This window comes from Rhinopithecus roxellana, chromosome 5 (genome assembly GCF_007565055.1).
Source record: "Rhinopithecus roxellana isolate Shanxi Qingling chromosome 5, ASM756505v1, whole genome shotgun sequence".
In the NCBI taxonomy this organism is placed as follows: Eukaryota; Metazoa; Chordata; class Mammalia; order Primates; family Cercopithecidae; genus Rhinopithecus; species Rhinopithecus roxellana.
This window is the reverse complement of record NC_044553.1, coordinates 171480514-171500407: the sequence shown is the minus strand read 5'-3', so window position 1 is coordinate 171500407 and position 19894 is coordinate 171480514. Positions and strand designations below refer to the sequence as shown.

The following is a 19894-nucleotide window of genomic DNA, read 5'->3' as shown; positions in this document are numbered from 1 at the left end:
ACAACATATGTGCCTCAGTTGGACAAAACGCTTCTCGAGTCAAATCAACTGCTAGGCCTGCATGTTGGTGCAAGGTGGAGGCCTAGATAATGAGGGACAGACTCCTCGAGAAGCAGCGAGTGGATAATGCTACATAAGTATGGAATTATATACCGCATTTTCACCATTCTGTTTAATGAGAGCCGCCACCGCAGCGAATCACTTGCCACACAGCCGAAATGGGCCATTAGCTATCAAGGGAAAATTGTCTTTGCCGCTTTCAGCAGATGGAGCAAATATTTTACAAAGCAATTTTACATACCAAAAACATTTGTGTGCCTTGGTAATGTTGGCTGTTTTACATTATGTTACCTTCTACAGCAGCATAATTTTCCATCTCATCGAAGGCAAAGTTGGCATTTTTGATTTTTAAATTCTCAATTAACAATTAAACATGGAGTATTAAAGCAGTCCTTAAACTTTAAGTAGGTGTGGGAAGTAGTTTATGACTTGCCAAAGACATTTTCATTTTTTCTTCATCCTCTCAGCATATTTTTGCACTCTAAAGAGGGACTATTTCTAATAATCTGGATGGAAAGGAATGAGTGGAAACTCCACTGCTGATTGCAGAATGAAAGTTACCAATGCACACAGTGGTCAGAGCATTTGCTGGCTGAAAACACCCATCATGGATTGTGGATACACAGTTTAGTTCACCCATTTGCATCAGTTTAAAATGTTTTAAGTTTCAAGTAACAGAAAACCCAACCCAAAATGGCCTTAAAAATAAAGAGAATTTATTATCTCAGGTAACTAAAAATCCAAACATTGGTCTGGCTTCAGACAAGGCTCAATGATGTCACCAAGGACCCAGTTACTTTCCACTTTCCTCTACACTGCGCTCCATTCTAAGGCTGGCCATCCTTAGGGTTACAAGATGGCTGCCAGTAGCTCCTGCAGTTCATCCCTGCTCAAGGCGATAGGAAGAGAGAACATCTCATCTGGTAGCATTCTCAGAAGACCATAAAGCTGCTTTCTCAGAAGGCCCCAGGAAGTGCTTCCTAATATTTGATTGGTCTAATTGGGTCATGTGCCCGTCCTGAACCAATCACTGTAGCCAGGATGTGGCTTTGCTCAACAGGACCAATCCTTGCCGCTGAGTTGGGGGGCAGCACTCTCCATCAACTCACATAGTTAGGCATGGGGAAAGGATTGGTCCTGAAAGAAGTTTGGAATATTACCCTGAAAGAGGGGACATAGATGCTGGGCAGCCAGTGACAAAGGCCCATGCTACCATATATTCATACATTTGACAGCACTGACTTAGCATCACCTGTGGATGATGGAATCCAGCCCAGACTGAGTACTTATGCCTTGATGGCAGTTACCAGCACAGATTCCACTGCACCATGGCACACTGGTAGCAATTGGGTTTGAATCCCAGTTTTGCTACTTTATGGCAGTGTGACATGAAGAGGGGATGACAATATCTACCTCAGAGAGTGGCTGAGATAATAAATGTAAACCACCCTGCACATGCCTACCACATGGTGAGCTTTTAATCATTAAAAGCTTTTAGACTTTTAATAAAGCCTAAAAAGTGACTAAAATGTATCCTGTGCACAGGAAGGCAGCCCTTCTAAATTCACCCTCAAATGTGGAACCCCTCCCTTCTCAATCTGTGTACCACTAGCTGATTCAAATCCTGAGCACTTTTCATGGTGCTTCACACTTGACACTCTGAAGAGGCAGCAGGGCCAGTGGGGAGCACTCACCCAGGAGTCAGAGGCAGCCAGAGAGCACCTGCGGCCTCCCAGTGTGACTGGAGAAGCCCTCGTTCCCTCTTCTGTGACATGAGGCATTTGTCCTAGATAGTCCACATGGCTCATTTCAACACTGACAGTCTTGCTTACTTTTTCAGGTCATTGTCTTGCCCTTTTCACTCTCTAGTCCTCCATGTAGGGATGTCAGAAACATCTAGAAAGCAGAACCATGTAGAAAGGTCCTTTGATTTTCTTTTGAACGCCATCAGTGTCTGATATGGGAGATTTGAGGTGATTAACCAAAAAGTTATTAATTCACCACTGCAGATTGGCACATGACCCAGTTACACCAATGTGTGTCTGTATGTGTGTATGTGTGTGTAATACACACACAGAGAGAGAGGCACTCTTGCAATTTACTTGGTTGGGGAAGCTAACGCTAGAGTTTGAAGTAGCTTTAGTCATTGAGTGCAGTGGATGGTTTACTGGCTTCCCCTAAGATATCCTGAATCTCATTCATTCAGACATCTCTTCCTTCAAATTTACACTTTCTTGATAGAAAAAGAGAGAGCAAGAGGCAAGGTACATACTTGGTAGACAAGGATCTCTGGGGTGCATCGGCCAGGCTGGTGGAGCCCCATGCCTTCTGCAGATGTCTTGGAACCTTCCAAGGTCCTGACAATTGTTGATGCACTCTGAGAGGTAAATGTGGGCACTGGAAAAAGTGGAGGCAAGCCTGTGCAGTGGCAAAGATGGGGCTGAAGTTTCTTCTGATGGGAATTACCCTAGAGCTATCAGCTCCACAAAACTAGCAACTACTTGCATTCCCAGAGCCAGTGCAATCATGATGGAATGAAAATCTGGAATTCTGACTTTTTTTCAAAAGTGTTTTTTTTTTTTCTGGCACTCGTTTATTACCTACAAGGTATATATTTTTCTTTCCACGCTTCCCAAGTCATTAGCTCTAAATGATCCGTTCAAAATGGATAACAGACTCTCTGAAACACTGATGTGGTCATCCATCGTCCATCACCTTGGTGTTACTCAATTACTCAATGCAAAGCAAAAACATTTCCTAACTACTCATTTCATAAGGTTTTTTGTTTGTTTGTTTTAGAGACAGAGTTTTGCCCTTGTTGCCCAGGCTGGAGTGCAATGATGCGATCTCAATTTACTGCAACCTCTGCCTCCCGGATTCAAGCAATTCTCCTGCCTCAGCCTCCCAAATAGCTGGGATTACAGGTGCCCACCACCATGCCCAGCTAATTTTTGTATTTTTAGTAGAGACAGGGTTTCACCATGCTAGTCAAGCTGGGCGTGAACTCCTGACCTCAAGTGATCCGCCCACCCAAAGTGCTGGGATTACAGGCGTGAGCCACCGTGCCCAGCCTCATTTCATAAGTTTTTAAGATAAAGATGTGCCCCTGTTGCTGGCTTATAACAGATATTCAATATATATACACTTTGGGAAGGTAGAAAAGGGAGGAAGAAGGCAAGCTAGAAATGGTTCCCCTAACTCTCTTATTTTCTGTCTTTAATCATTTGTTGAACATTACAACTCACCGAATAATCTTACACAAGCCTCTTCAAAGTCCTTCAGCTTCCCATTTTAAAGCAAGAGGAATAACATGGTAGTGGCTACCACAGAGTGCTGCTGAAAGGACTGAATGAGATCATGAATGTGAACCTGTGACAAAAGAAAGTATTTTACAAATACTATTCTAATGATTCACACGAATTGGAGTGTTTGTCTGTTATGGAATGGGTGTGTGTGTGTGTGTGTGTGTGTGTGTGTGTGTGTGTGTACATAAGTTTGTTTTGAACAGAATAAACTTGAAGAGCTACAGATCTTCCCTTACCAGCATCTGCCCTTAAAGTTGTGGCATTATGTTTGAACTATGCAAAATGATAAAAACTAGAGAGCAGAAAGCCCCCCAAAAACTGAGAGCTTGCATCTGACGTCGATAGACCCTTTGTGGCCATTGGGACCTTGTTGCTTCTTGGGAAAAGGGTGTTCTTAGCTTGTTAAACCACTGCTGCGATGGAGTCCTTTGCTCCTGGATTTGAACTCTCGCCTAACCCACCAGTTCACAAGCAGCTTCTGAGTACCAGCAGAAACCAGACTGTAAAGGGTTGTTTTGTTGGGGGGATAAAATAAAATGAAGCTTTCACCAAGAATGTCATTTTTCTGACCTTACTTGAATATATGAGCTGCAGGTCCTGCTGTATTTTTTTGGTTTGTTTTGTAGGGATGGGAAGACAATTCTCATTGGTGCTGAGGCCATTCTTAGTATAATCCTTGTTTTTCCCATCAGACACTTTCAAAATAAAGAAATAAATTAAACACTTAATACCCCCTCTCCTCTTACGTCGCATTATTCCTCTCCATGCCTTTTTCTTAGAGAATGAATCATGGCCCCAAGCTGCCTCTGTGTGCCCAGCATCCCTATTGAATGTCACCCCGCCAGTGCCTTCAGCTGTGTACCTCTCATGGTGGGACACGATTACTCCTCCAGATTCCAGCAGCTGACTTTCCTCTAGGAAATTTACCCCCTTACTGTGGCTTTGTGCACAGTGAAAACTCCAAGCATCAAAGCAGAATGGCTGGGCTTTGTGGGCAGAGGCGTTGGCAGAAGCCTGGCACAGTGTCCAGATGCCACACACAAGCAGCAGGCTGATGAGTTACTTATTGGCCCTCACATAGTATGTTGCATCTGAGGTGACACTTCATAAATGCGACCTCATTTATCTTCCCGACGCCCTTCAGAGGCAGGGAATCCCATAAAGTCCGCCCAGGAAGAGTCTGTGGTTCTTAAGCAGCCTTCCCTCCGGCTGCTTCCTGAGCAGCAAGGAGGAGCGCATTGAGAGGTTTCACATTTTATCTTATTCTGTAACTTCAGCTTTAAGGACTACATCCTATATTTACCAGCATTGTGACTCATTCTACAGACATTTAGTGTTCCCTGTGCTAGGGACTGGGAGACTGACCTCAAAGCCAATGCCCATGCCATTAAGCAGCCCGGAGAGAGCTGGAGAGCAGGGAGAAAGCCTTCTCTCCCAACTAGGGTGGGAGAGAAGGCTTCCTGGAGGAGATGTGACTGGAACCACCTCAGGAAGGATGAGGAGGAGTCAGCAAGGGGAGGAAGAAGAAGAAGGAAGGCAGAGGAGGGCAGGTTAGGGGGAGACTAGGAGCTGGGCAGGAAAGTGAGGCCACATTAGGAGTCAGAGGCCATATCACAGAGGACCTTCCTCATCTGTTGTGTTGAGGAGTTTGGACTTGATCCTTAAGCTGAAGGACATCTTTCAAGATTTACGTGGCAAGGCTTTTATCTACTCCTTCACTGCCTTTTCTCCCTCTCTCCCCAACACCAAAAAAAAAAAAAAAAAAATTATATATTTATAAACACTTTTTGTCTAGTCCAGTTGCTTAAAAGGCCTGACATTCTATCATTTTTGCTGTATAGATGAGTGAACTGATTTCTCTTTGGACTGTCTTGGTATGAATGACCACATAGTGTGTAACTGGTAGATGATTTCACGTTCCCCAGCAGTAGGGCAGAAAAAGTCATTTAATCAAGGCAGAACAAAGAAATGCCCACTTTCCTGACAAAGGGCCTGGGCTGTGACACTTCCTTTCCTTGCCATTCCATTTTCCAGAGAAGAGTGGGATTCTAACGCTGTGTTTCATTGTCCCAGCTTTGGGGCACTTCATGAATCAGAGATGGAATGGTTTTAACTAAAACAAGTGTAAAACAAAAGAAAGATGGATTTTGGGGACTGTTCAGAGAAAGAACAAAGGAGTCCAGGTTGCTGGAGCTGTGCATTTCGCATGCTTGTTTATAATTTAAATGCAGGGCTTTGGGACGATCAGGTAATTCACAGTAAAGATCAGAGAAAATGTGCACAGTATATAGGATATGAAGGAGGGAAAAGGCCCATTGCTTTGACAGCAGTTTCCTTGCTTCTGCATCACAAGGCAGAGCTCTCTGCATGAGCGCTTCCCCAGCCCTTCTTAACAGACCTCCTCCCACTCTGCAGGGAGTCGTCCTGAGCTGAGTGTGAGCCAGGGCACTCTCCGCCTTTCAGGGAGGTTCTGTTTTGTATGTCAAACACTTACTAAGCTAACTAATGAAAGTCTCCCACCAAGATTTTCTGGATATTTCGGAAGTTATTCAGATTTTTTGAACCTGCTGAGAGCATAGTGTCAGATGTTTAGTCTTCTACTGTGGTTTGTCAGTGGGCACTGGACCTAGAATCAACCAGCTGTTCCAAGGAGTTGGGGCAGGCAGTGCATAGAGGACAATCACTTTTTAATGGTCGGGAAATTGGAAATAAGTGTGTGTGATTTCTAATATTACAATCCCACACCCAAAGCTGATCCCTCCAAATTACTGCACCATCACTCAGATTCAGAAGTTCCCCCGCAACCTAAAGTAAATCTGAGTTTCTCTTGTCAGTGCTCCTTATTTTGAATATGAATAGTGTCTGTCATGTGAGTTTTGGGCCAGTACCCTGCCTCACTTCTGGCAGAAATAATATCTGAAGAGGTGGCTTTTATTTGAAAAAGTTTAGATAGTCTAAGAGGAAGAGTATTGCAACTTAGGACATCTGAAAAAAATTGTCCTGGCAAACCAAGGCTTTTTATATCAAAAGCCAGACTTTTTATTCATTAGAGGATTCCTTACTGATTTCATTTTGACAGGAGTCTCTTTAGTCTTTGGGTTGTTTTACAGATGGTATGGGGCCAGCCTCACATCCAGGCAGATGAGACTGTGACCTAGGGGGGATTTCAGGCAAACTGAGGCTGGCCCCAAGTACTCCTTCCCACCTAACTCTTCCAACCCATCCCTACCTAAAATCCCACCTTTACAGCTTCAGCCGTAGTTTAAGGCTTTGATGATGAAGTTGTAGGATGCAGACATCCACCAACAAGGGGAAAATGGCACAGATTAAAGAGATGGAAGATGACTGGACACTGTAGCTCAGAGCTGTAATCCCAGCACTTTAGGAGGCTGAGGGAGGAGGACTGCTTGAGACCAGGAGTTTGATACCAGCCTGGACAACACAGACCCATCTCTACAAATATATTTTTTAATTAGCCATGCATGGTGGTATGTACACGTAGTCCCAGCCAATTGGGAGGCCAAGGCAGGAGGATCATTTGAGCCCAAGAGACTGAGGCTGCAGTGAGCTATGATCACACTACTGTACTCTAGCCTGGGTGACAGAGCAAGGCCCTGTCTCAAAAAATTTAAAAGAAAAATTAAAAATATATATGGAGGTGGCTGGGTGCGGTGGCTCACGCCTATAATCCCAACACTTTGGGAGGCTGAGGTGGGTGGATCACCTGAGGTCAGGAGTTCGAGATCAGTATGACCAACCTGGTGAAACCCCGTCTACTAAAAATACAAAATTAGGCTGAGCGCGATGGCTCATGCCTGTAATCCCAGCACTTTGGGAGGCCAAGGCAGGTGGATCACCTGAGGTCGGGAGTTTGAGACCAGCCTGACCAACATGGAGAAACTCTGTCTCTACTAAAAATACAAAATTAGCTGGGCATGGTGGTGCATGCCTGTAATTCCAGCTACTGGGGAGGCTGAGGCGGGAGAATCGCTTGAACCCGGGAGGCGGAGGTTGTGGTGAGCCGAGATTGTGCCATTGCACTCCAGCCTGGGCAACAAGAGTGAAACTCCATCTCAAAAAAAAAAGAAAAAACAAAAACAAAAAAAACAATTAACTCCACATTTTATATAAAAGGAAACTGAGGCCCAGAGTGAGAAAAGATACTGCCCAAGGACACTCTGCTGGTCAGGCTGCCAGCTGCAGTGGGTCTGAAACTTGGTTTCCTGATGCCCAGAGAGAAGGGTGCCTTTCAGAGACAACAGGAACAATGAAGAGTTTTTAGGGAGGCCAATCACTTTTGAAATATGAAAACTGAAATGGCTGAAAAAAGAGAGAACATTTTCAAAATGGCTTTCTGACTCTGGGTAAACAGTAACCACATTTTTTTTGCCTGTTGGAGGCCTGGTTTTTAATCACTCCACAAGCAGTTTTCATTTCTGTAGTAAAATTGCTTGTGGTTCTATTTAATTTGTTTCTGCAGGAGCCAGCTTTGGTGAAGATCTCCGAGGAGCTGGCGGGCATTTTAGCACAGCACGCACAGCCAGTCAATGAGAAACGGTTCCCGACGTGGAGGAAATTCCTCCAAACATTTCTCAGTCAAGGTAAATAAGACTGTAAAGTTTCTACTGAGGATTAGTCTACACAACCTTGGATTCTAGTTTTGGGTCAACTGGGGCCAATTTCAATACTTTGCATCTCCTGTGTTGGTTTAGAAAAGTGCTCCTATGGTTTTCTTTTTCAAATGTTGCCTAAATATTTATCTTACACCCAGCCTCTTAAGTAAATAGGAACCTAGCATGCCAAGCATGGCATGGGGAGCTCAAGATTCTGGGCCTGTTTTTACACCACAAACTTCTCCTGAGAGGTGGGCTTTGGAATCAGATTACCCGGGTCTGGACCCCTTCCATGACTTTGAGCAAGGTTCTTAAACCCACCAAGGCCTGGTTTCCTCACTTATTTACCTTACAGGGTCATTGGGTGGATTCAATGAAATACAGAACCTTACATAAAATCGTCTTTAATAAGTGTTAGTTTCTCCTCCTGTTTTCTAGGAGAGCAGAAATGGTCTCACTTCCAGTTCTGAATATAGCATTTCCAAACAAGGGTTTGCTAGAGTCCAGGAACAAAGCGAGCCTCCATTCCTTTCATCCTCCTCCTCCTATTTCATCTCATTTCCTAACAACATTGGGTGGTTGAGGGAATGAATGAGTGAATGATGCCTGTCTACCGTTTCAGAGGTCCCTGTGAGGGTGCTACACAGAGGCACACCCATGCGACGGCCCTCACTCTCTAGGAAGTTACAGTGCAAGACATATTATATGCTTACCCACATGCACAAGAAGAGAGGGTTAGTATAACAGGCCACAGAAGGCATCTTCCCACTGCTATCAAGTGATAATAATAATCTCAGCAATAATCAATAATGATAAGATAATATCATGTCAGATGATAACAGCAGCAGCAATAGCCCAGTGATGATAATAGCACAGTGATGATAAAACAGTGAGCTTAGACAGTGCTTATTATGGGCCAGGCACTCTTCTAAGTATATCTATGTTAACTTATTGAAGCTTCCTAACCATCCTATGAGGTGGGCACCATTATCACCCTCATTTTATAGAGGTGGAAAGCTGAAGTACAAAAGATTAACCCCAAATCACTCTGCTAACACATAGAAGAGCCCATAAAAAGCGACCTCTGTGCTGCTCCAGGAGTCTTGAGCAGAGCCAGTGGTTACATTTATCAGGGCATATCATAGCTCAATGTATGAGAGTGTATGAAAGGACAGATCTGTTGGTTGTTGGAATATACTGGCTGGGCAGGGTGTATTGGGCACCTTGGTAATGAATTATTTAAGCAAGGGGTTGAATGGTAGCCATCTAACAAGATTGCTGAAAAGAGATTCTTTGCAGGGGACAGTTGTGCTAGACAACTTCCCATGTCCTTTCAACTCTAAAATTTTGTGATTCTATAAATTTCCATATGTACCCACTGACAGATAAGTCAAAGTAAGGAAAGTCAACCCCATGCATAAATGGAAGAAAATCAAGTGGCTACCATACACACACACACACACACACACACACACACACACACACACACGATCGATAATAAGGTGTTTTTTCTTTTTTCTTTCTTTCTTTTTTTTTTTTTTTTGAGATGGAGTTTCACTCTTGTTGCCCAGACTGGGATGCAGTGGCACGATCTCGGCTCACTGCAACCTCTGCCTCCCAGGTTCAAGCGATTCTCCTACCTCAGCCTCCTGAGTAGCTGAGATTACAGGTGCACGCCACCATGCCCGACTAATTTTTGTATTTTTAGTAGAGACAGGGTTTCACCATGTTGGCCAGGCTGGTCTCGAACTCCTGACCTCAGGTGATCTACGTGCCTCGGCCTCCCAAAGTGCTGGGATTACAGGCGTGAACCACTGCACCCAGCCTAATGAGGTGAGTTTTTTTTGTTTTGTTTTTGTTTTTAAGTTATGGGGGGAAGACCATGATGATCTCCAGGCCCGTCCGGGTCAGGGTGTTAGAAAATTTCCAGATCTTCAAGCATCTGCCTGCAAAAGCCTCCCTCTAAACTATTTCTTTTCACGTGAGCTTTGTAGATGAGAAAGGCTTTCCCAGCAACTATCTCATCTGAGCTGTACAACCACAAGCTAAGGCTTCACCTCTGCCTCCTGTTCATCTTTATCCTGCTTTCTCAGCCATGCTTATTTATGGAGAGCAGTACAAGCTTTATTACGTTAATTTTCTTCATGAAGAGGCTGAATCTCAGAGATAGGAGGGGACTTGGGCAAAATCACACAACAAATAAGTGGTAAATGGAACACAAAGTTAGATCCTTCAATTTTAGCACATTAAAAAACCTAGTTCTTGAAAGTCATGTGTTTTCAAAGCTTCTGCCTTTCTGTCAACCCAGTGCATACAGCAGGCCCTGTATCAGTGGTCCCCGACTGAGCCAGGGTGTCTCCCAGGTTTCCCGACTCTAAGGTCACCATCTCCCTCCCTCCAGCTTCCACCATTACCTGTTTCATTCCATTTATGTTCTCTCCGGTGTGCTTATGGCCACAAAATGTGCTAGGGATTTGATTTCTAAATTGTCATAGGATTATGTCAAAAGCAATACTTTTTCATTTTCATTTTTATTTTTTGAGATAGGGTCTCACTCTGTCACCCAGACTGGAGTGCAGTGGCACAATTATAGCTCACTGCAGCCTCGACCTCCCAGGCTCAAGTAGTACTCCCATCTCAGCCTTCTGAGTAGCTGGGACTACAGGCGCACACCACCATGCCCAGCTAATTTATTGTTTACAATTTACAATTTTTTTGTAGAGACAGGGTCTCACTTTGTGGCAATACCTTTTTCAGAAGAGGAATTAATTGCTCTAAGTGGAAGAAAATAACAGTGAAAAGGTTATGGTCATGATGCTGAGAAGATAGTACAAATAAGCTACTTTGAAATAAAATACCCGAGTAATCTTGTAACTTATGAATGATAGTGTGTTTCCACTGAAGCACTATCTTTCAAAACATAGGTGACAGCTAAAGCCACAAAGTTAACCAAAGCACAGAGACTCACTAGGTTTTTTACTTTTGTAGATTTTTGTCGTTGTTTTGCTGCATTTACCTTGCTAAATCCCCAGCAACTGGTGTTTAGAAATAGCACACACCACTAGGCCTCATTTGAAGAAAAGAATGTCTCAAACCAAATAGAAAAATTAGGGTTTGAATATGTACCCTCCAAAATCGGTTTTCCTTTTGAAATTTGGTGTTTGTTAGGACTACCTCTGACCAAATTTATAGACACTTAAGGAAAGTGCTTTTTGGATGAAGTAACAGATGACTGCATTTGAAAACTGCTCATTTTTTTATTTGTATGCTGTTCGCTTACACCTATAGGCAGAGGTCACACTTCTCCCAGCCCCCAGCAGATTTGTAAAATACAGGCCAAGTTTCTCTTAGTGCTGTCAGGTTCTAGACGGCACCCTATCTATGGAACACTTTGTTGTTTTTACTTTTAAATTATCTAACTCTTTACAAATAATATCTTAAATTTTTTCTGTACAAAGAGGACATAGACAGTAAGATTTGTAAGTTGGGCCTACAAACAGAAGATTGGGGCTATGTAGTTTTTGTGGACACCACTGAGGTAGGCCACAAATTAGCCAGAAAAATGTTGTTACAGTGCTTGAACATCAGGCTTGCCTCTGTGATTTTTGGCATTCAAAGCAAAAGGTAAAATGTAATAAGTTATAAAGCTCTCATTATCGGCAGAGAGAGCACATGCATTCTTCAAACACGGCACTATCTCTTGGTTCTATATTTTTAAAAACGTTTTTTAACTGACTTTATATAGAAGTCCTTTGGCTGACATGATGGTGAATGTTCTCTCTGCCCGCAAAAAGCCCAAACCTGTCAAACCTTCAAAAAGCAGTGAAATTTACGCAAAAGAGCACACTGGTCATCAAGATGCCAACTGCGGACAATGGGCAGTTAATTCCCCATGAGGGATTTGATCATAATTCTTGGGTTCACTGTTTATGAGTGGGCATAGACCCAGTGATCCTCACAGTGTCTTCAAATTATAGTCAGAATCAAAACTACCGTTCACTGAGCCCTACAATATACCAAGCATTGGGCTAAATACTATAGATAGATACAGTATCTCCAAGATTCACAACAATCGAATGAGGTAGGCTTTATTATGCCCATATTACAGATAAAGAAAAATAAGTTCAGAGAATGTAAGCTACTTGCCCAAAGTCTCTCAAGACATGGCAGATGCAGAATCTTAGCCCAAGTCAAACAAAATTAATGTGTCCTTTCACCTGCTCCATGGTTTTCCCACCAGGGGGTGTGATCGAAGCATTCCCACCTGCAGACAGCATCACCAACCTGACAGTGGACATGCTGATAGAGCCCAACGGGAAAATCAGCGTGCTGTCAACAGGGGACCAGCTTCATGCCGACAGCCCCTTCATCTCCTCTGGTACCACCGTGCCTCAGACCTCAGTGGATCCCCAAGTTCTCACTTATTTGTGCCTCCAAATTGGAAAAGCCTGCAGAATGAGAGATGTGGTTGGTTACTTTTCTATAGATCTGGTGACTTTTATTGATCCAAGCACCTTGGAACAGCAGGTAAGTTGAATGGATGCCACTCGAAATGCTAAAATATGTAATGACTCTGCACCCTACACACCAGTGCAACAGGGAATATGAAAGCTCTTCTAAAATGCACTGACTCTCTGATGAACTCGCTCTAAATTCAACACCTACATGGTCCAGGCAAATCCAAGTGAGACTAGGCTTTATGTAGAGAAATACAGGGCCAGGGTTGTCTCATTCAGGTATAGTTGGAGTTAAAGAGTGACTGAGGCCAGGCGCAGTGGCTTAACACCTGTAATCCCAGCACTTTGGGAGGCCGAGGTGGGCAGATCCCTTGAGCTCAGAAGTTCGAGAGCAGCGTAGGCAACAGTGAGAAACCCTGTCTCTACTAAAGATACACAAATTAGCTGGGCATGGTGGTATGCACCTGTAATTCCAGCTACTTGGGAGGCTGAGGCAGGAGAATCACTTGAACCCGGGAGGCAGAGGTTGCAATGAGCCGAGATCACGCTACTACATTCCAGCCTGGGTGACAGAGTGAAACTCCATCTCAAAAAAAAAAAAAAAAAAAAAAAGAGTGACTGAAGCATCCCTCACAGTTCACAGCTCTGTTGATTAGGCCCTCAATTCTGTCCATTAGTGTTATGCCTATGTATCATGAAACTATTTTATGCCATCCAGGGAGTGGAACCTGTCTAGAGCCTGTTTTAAATAGAAAATCAATCACTAGAAAGGAGTTAAGAGTTCACATTTCTGTTCCTTTTCTTTTTTTTTTTTTTTTTTTTTTTTTTTGAGACGGAGTCTCGCTCCGTCGCCGGGGCTGGAGTGCAGTGGCCGGATCTCAGCTCACTGCAAGCTCCGCCTCCCGGGTTTACGCCATTCTCCTGCCTCAGCCTCCCGTAGCTGGGACTACAGGCGCCCGCCACCTCGCCCGGCTAGTTTTTTGTATTTTTTAGTAGAGACGAGGTTTCACAGTGTTAGCCAGGATGGTCTCTATCTCCTGACCTCGTGATCCGCCCATCTCGGCCTCCCAAAGTGCTGGGATTACAGGCTTGAGCCACCGCGCCCGGCCTCTGTTCCTTTTCTTATCAGTAGTTCACCCACAACTTAGATTGTCTCATTTTTTTCTTTTTTTCTTTAAAAAACATATTGAGAGATATTTCAGAAATATAAATAATAATATAATCAATATCACGTGCCCCTGCTCAGCTTAAGAAACAAAAGTGGTGTCAATGCCACCTGCAGCCCTGTGTGCTCCTTACCAAACACATCCTCCTAGAGGCCAGGAGGAAACTACTGTCTTATACCTGGGGTTTTGATTCCCTTTCATATCTCTACGCTTTCACCACACATGGATACACCCGAAAATAATGTAGAGTTTTATTTTGCATGTTTTTAAGCATTTTGTAGATCATAACATTCTATCTATTATTATTTTACTTTACACTTTTATTTAATATTCCATTTGTGAGATTCTTCATGTGCATAGGTATGGTGCTGAGATATAATATTCAGGAAAAATCATCTTTAACCTTTTTCACTTTGCTTTTCCCACCTAAAAGTATAATATTCAAGTTCACTACTATTTCACAGGACTCATGTTTTAAAATGACCAGTGGCTCCTCTCTTAGTGCTGCGTGTCCAGACCTCTGTCTAAAGGGCAAAATGACTTCCTGGCCTCCCTCTCTCGATATCCTCTGGTCATCCGCATTGTACATATACTTTAGTTGTTTTAGGATCATTATTCTCAGTTTTACAGTTCTCCATTTCAGTCAGATGATGGTTTCAAAGTGAGAGTTTATGTTTTTTGGCAGATTTCAGCTTGTTCAATAATCATTTTCCATTTGCCTTCCTGGGCCCTCCATTGGTTTTACATTCTGTTCTTAGGCCTGTACATTGACAGGGAAAAGGACAAACTGAAGGTCATTCGGAACTCTCCCTGTGGTGGAGGCAGGACAGAAACAACGCTCCCTGGGGAAATCTGGATGGCAGGGATGCAGGGGGAGGAGAGCCAGGGGAGGCTGCCCTGTCCAAATATTTGTCGTAAGAAGGAAAGATTGGCTGGATATGATGGCTTATGCCTGTAATCCCAGCACTTTGGGAGGCCGAGGCAGGCAGATCACTTGACCCCAGGAGTTCAGGACCAGCCTGAGCAACATAATGGGACCGCATGTCTAGAAAAAATACAAAAAATTAGCCGGGCATAATGGCAGGTACCTGTAGTTCCAGCTATTCAGAAGGCTGAGTGGGAGGATCACGTGATCCCAGTTCACTGTAGTCTCAACCTCCCACCTCCACTGCAGTGAGCCAGGATCGCATCACCAGATCGCACTCTAGTCTGGGTGACAGAGTAAGAACCTGTCTCAAAAAAAAAAAAAAAGAAAGAAAAAAAGGCTGGGCACGGTAGCTCATGCCTATAATACCAGCACTTTGGGAGACCCAGGCGGGTGGATTGCTTGAGGTCATGCCACTGCACTCCAGCCTGGGTGACAGAGCGAGATTTCATCTCAAAAAAAAAAAACAAAAACAAAAAAAAAAAAAGTCGAAAAGAAAAGAAAAAGAAGGAGAGTGAGAAAGAGAAAGCTAAAACTGTGGTCCCTGGGACAATAGGAAGGATGGAACTATGGGGACAGTTGACTTGTGGCTTTTATTTATTTGAATTTGGTATAAGGAAACTTGCACACAGCAGTCAAAAGGATCTTCTCCAAACACGATGCTGGTCCTTCCTTGGGCTCACCACCCTTCTGGGCTTCTGGCTGACAGGTCCCACCCTTCACTTGGCTGGTTTCATGTACCTGGCTAGTCTTGTCTCACCCTACCTTGCCCTCTGTTTTGGTCTGGTCCATCCACACACCCTGTCTCATTCCCTCTTACTCATGATATTCCCTCTACCACAGGGCCTTTACACATGCTACTCCTCCACCTTAAATGCTCTTGCCTTTTCTTTTGACCTAGTTAGCCTTTTCCAGCCATCACACTTCAGCTCAAGCCACATTCATTGGAGCCCTTCCTGACCTTCCTGACAAAGTCAAATTCCCCTTTTTTAGGTTTTCATACCATTGTGTAGTTGTGTATGAGCATTCCTCGTACCACTTATCTCGGTTACAACTTTAAACTTATTTACATGACTATCTGATTAATATTTTTTCTCCTCCTGTCAATTTTAAGCTCTTTTAAGCGACATGCTGTGTTTCTTTTTGCTCCCCCACTGTATTCTCAGCACTTACTTCTGCCCTGGCACAAAGTAGGTATTCAGTAAATATTTGTTGAATGAATGAATGAACAATGGAGGTGTTCTAGCAAATGCCGGATGGTGTTTTTAAGGCTTTTGAAGAAGGAGCTCAGACAGTCATTGGATGAATGGGATAGATAGATACTAGATTCTCTGATTGTATCATACTATGAATTCTCCTTGTCTCTTCCCATAAATACTTCAGTATATGATCATTTGTGTTACAGTTATCAACAGAATATTGGAAGATGTTCTCAGTGACCACACCAAAGGGTGTTTCTACATTAGCAAGAGAAGTATGTTTGTTCTCTGCATATAATAAATTATTTACAAATCACTGGCATATTTTCTAGCCATTTTGCAAGTGGTATCACTTCAGAAAACACCTTAATTTTTTTTCTAATTGACATGCCTTGTGATGCCAGTGAAGCAACTGGCAGGCATATTATCAACCCTCATTTTTTGTCAGTCTAACAGGTTAAAAATTTTTTGTTTTATTCAGAATTTCTTTGATTATTAGTGAAGATCCACACGTCTTCATATGTTTGTTTGCCCATTTATGTATCTTCTCTTAATTGCCTAATCATGTGTTTTGCCCCATTTAAATTGGACTATAATACAAATGTTGATTTGTTGGAGCTCTTTGTGTATTGGAAACTCATTCTTTGACTATTATGCATCTTGTAAATACCTTCTCTCAGATTGTCATTTATGGCTTACCTGTCTCTCTTTTTATTTTTGGCCATGTTTCTGCACCATAAAAATTACTATTTCTGGCCAGGCTCAGTGGCTCACGCCATATTGGTGAAACCCCATCTCTACTAAAAATACAAAAATTAGCTGGGCATGGTGGCACGTGCCTGTAGTCCCAGCTGCCCGGGAGGCTGAGGCAGGAGAATTGCTTGAACCCTGGAGGTGGAGGTTGCAGTGAGCCAAGATCACACCACTGCACTCCAACCTGGGTGACAGAGCAAGACTCTGTCTCCAAAAAAAAAAAAAAAATTACCATTTTCTCTCTTGTAACTGATTAGTAATATTTTATAGAAATGTGTTCCAAGAGTACCACAATAGTGTATTGCTTATCAAATTCCACCCAGAAAACTTAGCATCCATTGGCAACTTTTTCCACTACCACTATGATAATGGTAATTTTGTATTTCTGTGGAAAATTTTCTGGTACAGTTTTGTGTAGAAATTTCTGGCAATTGCTGGGCGCGGTGGCTCACGCCTATAATCCTAGCACTTTGGGAGGCCGGGTGGGTAGATCACAAGGTCAGGAGTTCGAGACCAGCCTGACCAACATGGTGAAACCCCGTCTCTACTAAAAATACAAAAATTACCCGGGCGTGGTGGCACGTGCCTGTAATCCTAGCTACTTAGAAGGCTGAGGCAGGATAATCTCTCGAACCTGGGAGGCGGAGGTTGCAGTGAGCTGAGATTGCGCCACTGAACTCCAGCCTGGATGACAGAGCAAGATTTCGTCTCAAAAAAGGAAAGAAAGAAAGAAAGAGAGAAAGAAAGAAAGAAAGAAAGAAAGAAAGAAAGAAAGAAAGAAGAAGGAAGGAAGGAAGGAAGGAAGGAAGGAAGGAAGGAAGGAAGGAAGGAAGGAAGGAAGGAAGGAAGGAAGGAAGGAAGGAAAGAAAAGAAGGAAATAAATAAATAAATAAATAAATAAATTTCTGGCAATCTACTGCAAGAAACAATATTTTTCTCTACCTCTCATTTATGCCTGTAGGTCTGTATATATTTATGTCAGTATGAACTCATGGGTTTCTATTTTATTTAGTGGGTTGTATTTTGATACTTTCATTGTTTTGATGCTCAGTTGTTCCAGATTTGGCCAGTGGGAGACCCTTCAGGGTGTGTCTTGTGTCCTTTTGACATGTCCTCATCATTCTTTTAGCATGTCTTATTTTCTGACACAATAAGATGTTCCAGGCTCATTTTCTGTTTTCCTTGCCCTGGACCTAGGATCGACTCAGAAGCCCTGTAAGATCTGGGCTCTTAGTGCTGCCATTGCTACTGGAGTGTCACTCCTTCTGACACCTCTCAGTGGACAGAGCTAGCAAGTACATGTATTATGTATGTACAGTACATACAGTTATACACACATATATGCATATAAACACACATATGTACCTATACATACATATATGCATCTATAACTATTTCTGTATCAGTGTTTATATTATAAAACCATGAGTTCCTGCCAGCATCTCCAGTTTCAATCCAGCACCTCAAGGTTCTTTCTAGAATTCTTTTCCACACTTAAAAGTAAATATCTTGATGGATATCCTGCTTATTCTGATTTGGGGTATAATTACAATGTATCTACATTGTATACATGTATCAAAATAAATACTACACCATGCACACAATAAATATTCAGTGGTTTAGGCTGGGCGTGGTGGCTCATGACTGTAATCCCAGCACTTTGGGAGGCCAAGGCAGTTGGATTACCTGAGGTCAGGAGTTCGAGACCAGCCTGACCAATATGGTAAAACCCTGTCTCTACTAAACATACAAAAATTAGCTGGGCATGGTGGTACACGCCTGTAATCCCAGCTACTCAGGAGGCTGAGGCAGGAGAATCACTTAAACCCAGGTGGTGGAGGTTGCAGTGAACTGAGACCGTGCCACTGCACTCCAGTCTGGTGACAGAGCGAGACTCTATCTCAAAAAAAAAAAAAAAAAAAAAAAGAGAGAGAGAGAGAAAGAGCCAGGGGGATCATAGAAAGAGAAGGATTTGAAGATGCTGTGCTGCTGGCCTTGAAAACAGAGGAAGGGACCATGAGCCAATGGCATGAGCCAATGAAGGCACACAGCCTCTAGAAGCCAGAAAAGGCAAGGAAACAGATTATCCTCTAGAGTCTCCAGGAGGAACAAAGCCCTGCCCATATCTTGATTTTTAGCCCAGTAAGACTTCTGGCCCACAGAACTGTAAAATAATAAATCTGTGTTGTTTTAAGCCAGTAAGTTTGTGGCAATTTGTTGCAGCAGCAACAGGATGCTAATATAGAGGGTGGTTGCTATTTTGTTCTTTGTGTTTTCTGCAAAAGTAAACATGTATTATAGTGCAGGCTCAGTGGCTCATGTGTGTAAACCCAGCACTTTGGGAGGCTGAGATGGGAGGATCACTTGAGTTCGGGAGTTTGAGATCAGCATAGGCAACATAGCAAAAACCCTGTCTCTACAAAAAAAATTTTTTAATTAGCTCGGCATGATGGTATGCACCTATAGTCCCAGCTACTCAGGAGGCTGAAGTAGGAGGATCATTTGAGCCTGGGAGATTGAGGCTGCAGTAAGCCATGATCATGCGACTGCACTCCAGCTTGAGCAACAGAACGAGACCCTGTCTCAAAAAAATAAAAAGTAAATGTATTATATTTCTAACCAGAAAAAAAATGCATGAAAAACAATAATAAAAATTTGTATAGAATGATATTGTTTGCAAAGCACTTTCACATACATGATCTTACTCACATACACACAGCTCTTACAGTAGACACGGGAAGCAGAAAACTGAGGTGACTGCGTCCATTTCAAATTCATGCCCACTGGCCCCAGCTGGGCCCCATAATTTACCATACTGACACGGGAGGGGCTAAGGGGACTGGGGGCCAAGGCAAAATAGGTAAAATGACAGCAATGCCTCAAGGACAGTCCCACGATTGTGAATCAATTCCAGATAAGAAAGTGGAGAATCCTTTCTAGACTTAAGGAGATGAGAATGAGGTTCTAGCAGAATAGAAGAACAGTTTTGGAAATGTAGGACTTAAATATTGGAAGCATCAAGTAGAACACGGGGTCATTTTGTAATCAAGAGAGAAGGGGCCGGTTCCTGGGAAATGGAGAGGGTGGAGCATGGTCTAAGACTACTCCTGCCAGTGGATTTAGGTCCCGGGTTTTGGTACCCTAGAAATGGGGAAATTCCAGGCCTTCAGAGATGGCTTGCAGAGCCATCTCTGTATTGTATTCAGAGCACTTCAGAATACACAGAGCTACAAGGCAACCATGTTGGAGATCCGGCCTTCTCACATAAGGATGATATTATGTAAAGGGATCCAAGCAGTAAACAAATAGCAGCAAAAGCTATTTCCAAATCCTGATGGGTCCTGGAGCCAGGGCCAATGATAAACAGTATCTAGTAGTATGGGAGGAGACCACCCCTTATATTGTCTTATGCCCAA

At 43.2% G+C, this 19894-nt stretch overlaps 1 protein-coding gene across 9 annotated transcripts in view; it reads left to right on the top strand.

Moving 5' to 3' along the window:
• Nucleotides 1–19894, top strand: part of IQCH (IQ motif containing H) — a 260008-nt gene that overhangs the window by 172586 nt on the left and 67528 nt on the right. For all 9 annotated transcript variants that reach the window (XM_030931386.1, XM_030931385.1, XM_030931381.1 and 6 more), the window contains 2 exons: nt 7846–7966; nt 12219–12505. In XM_030931386.1, coding sequence (XP_030787246.1) covers nt 7846–7966; nt 12219–12505 — 408 coding nt within the window. The remainder of the gene's footprint in view (nt 1–7845; nt 7967–12218; nt 12506–19894) is intronic.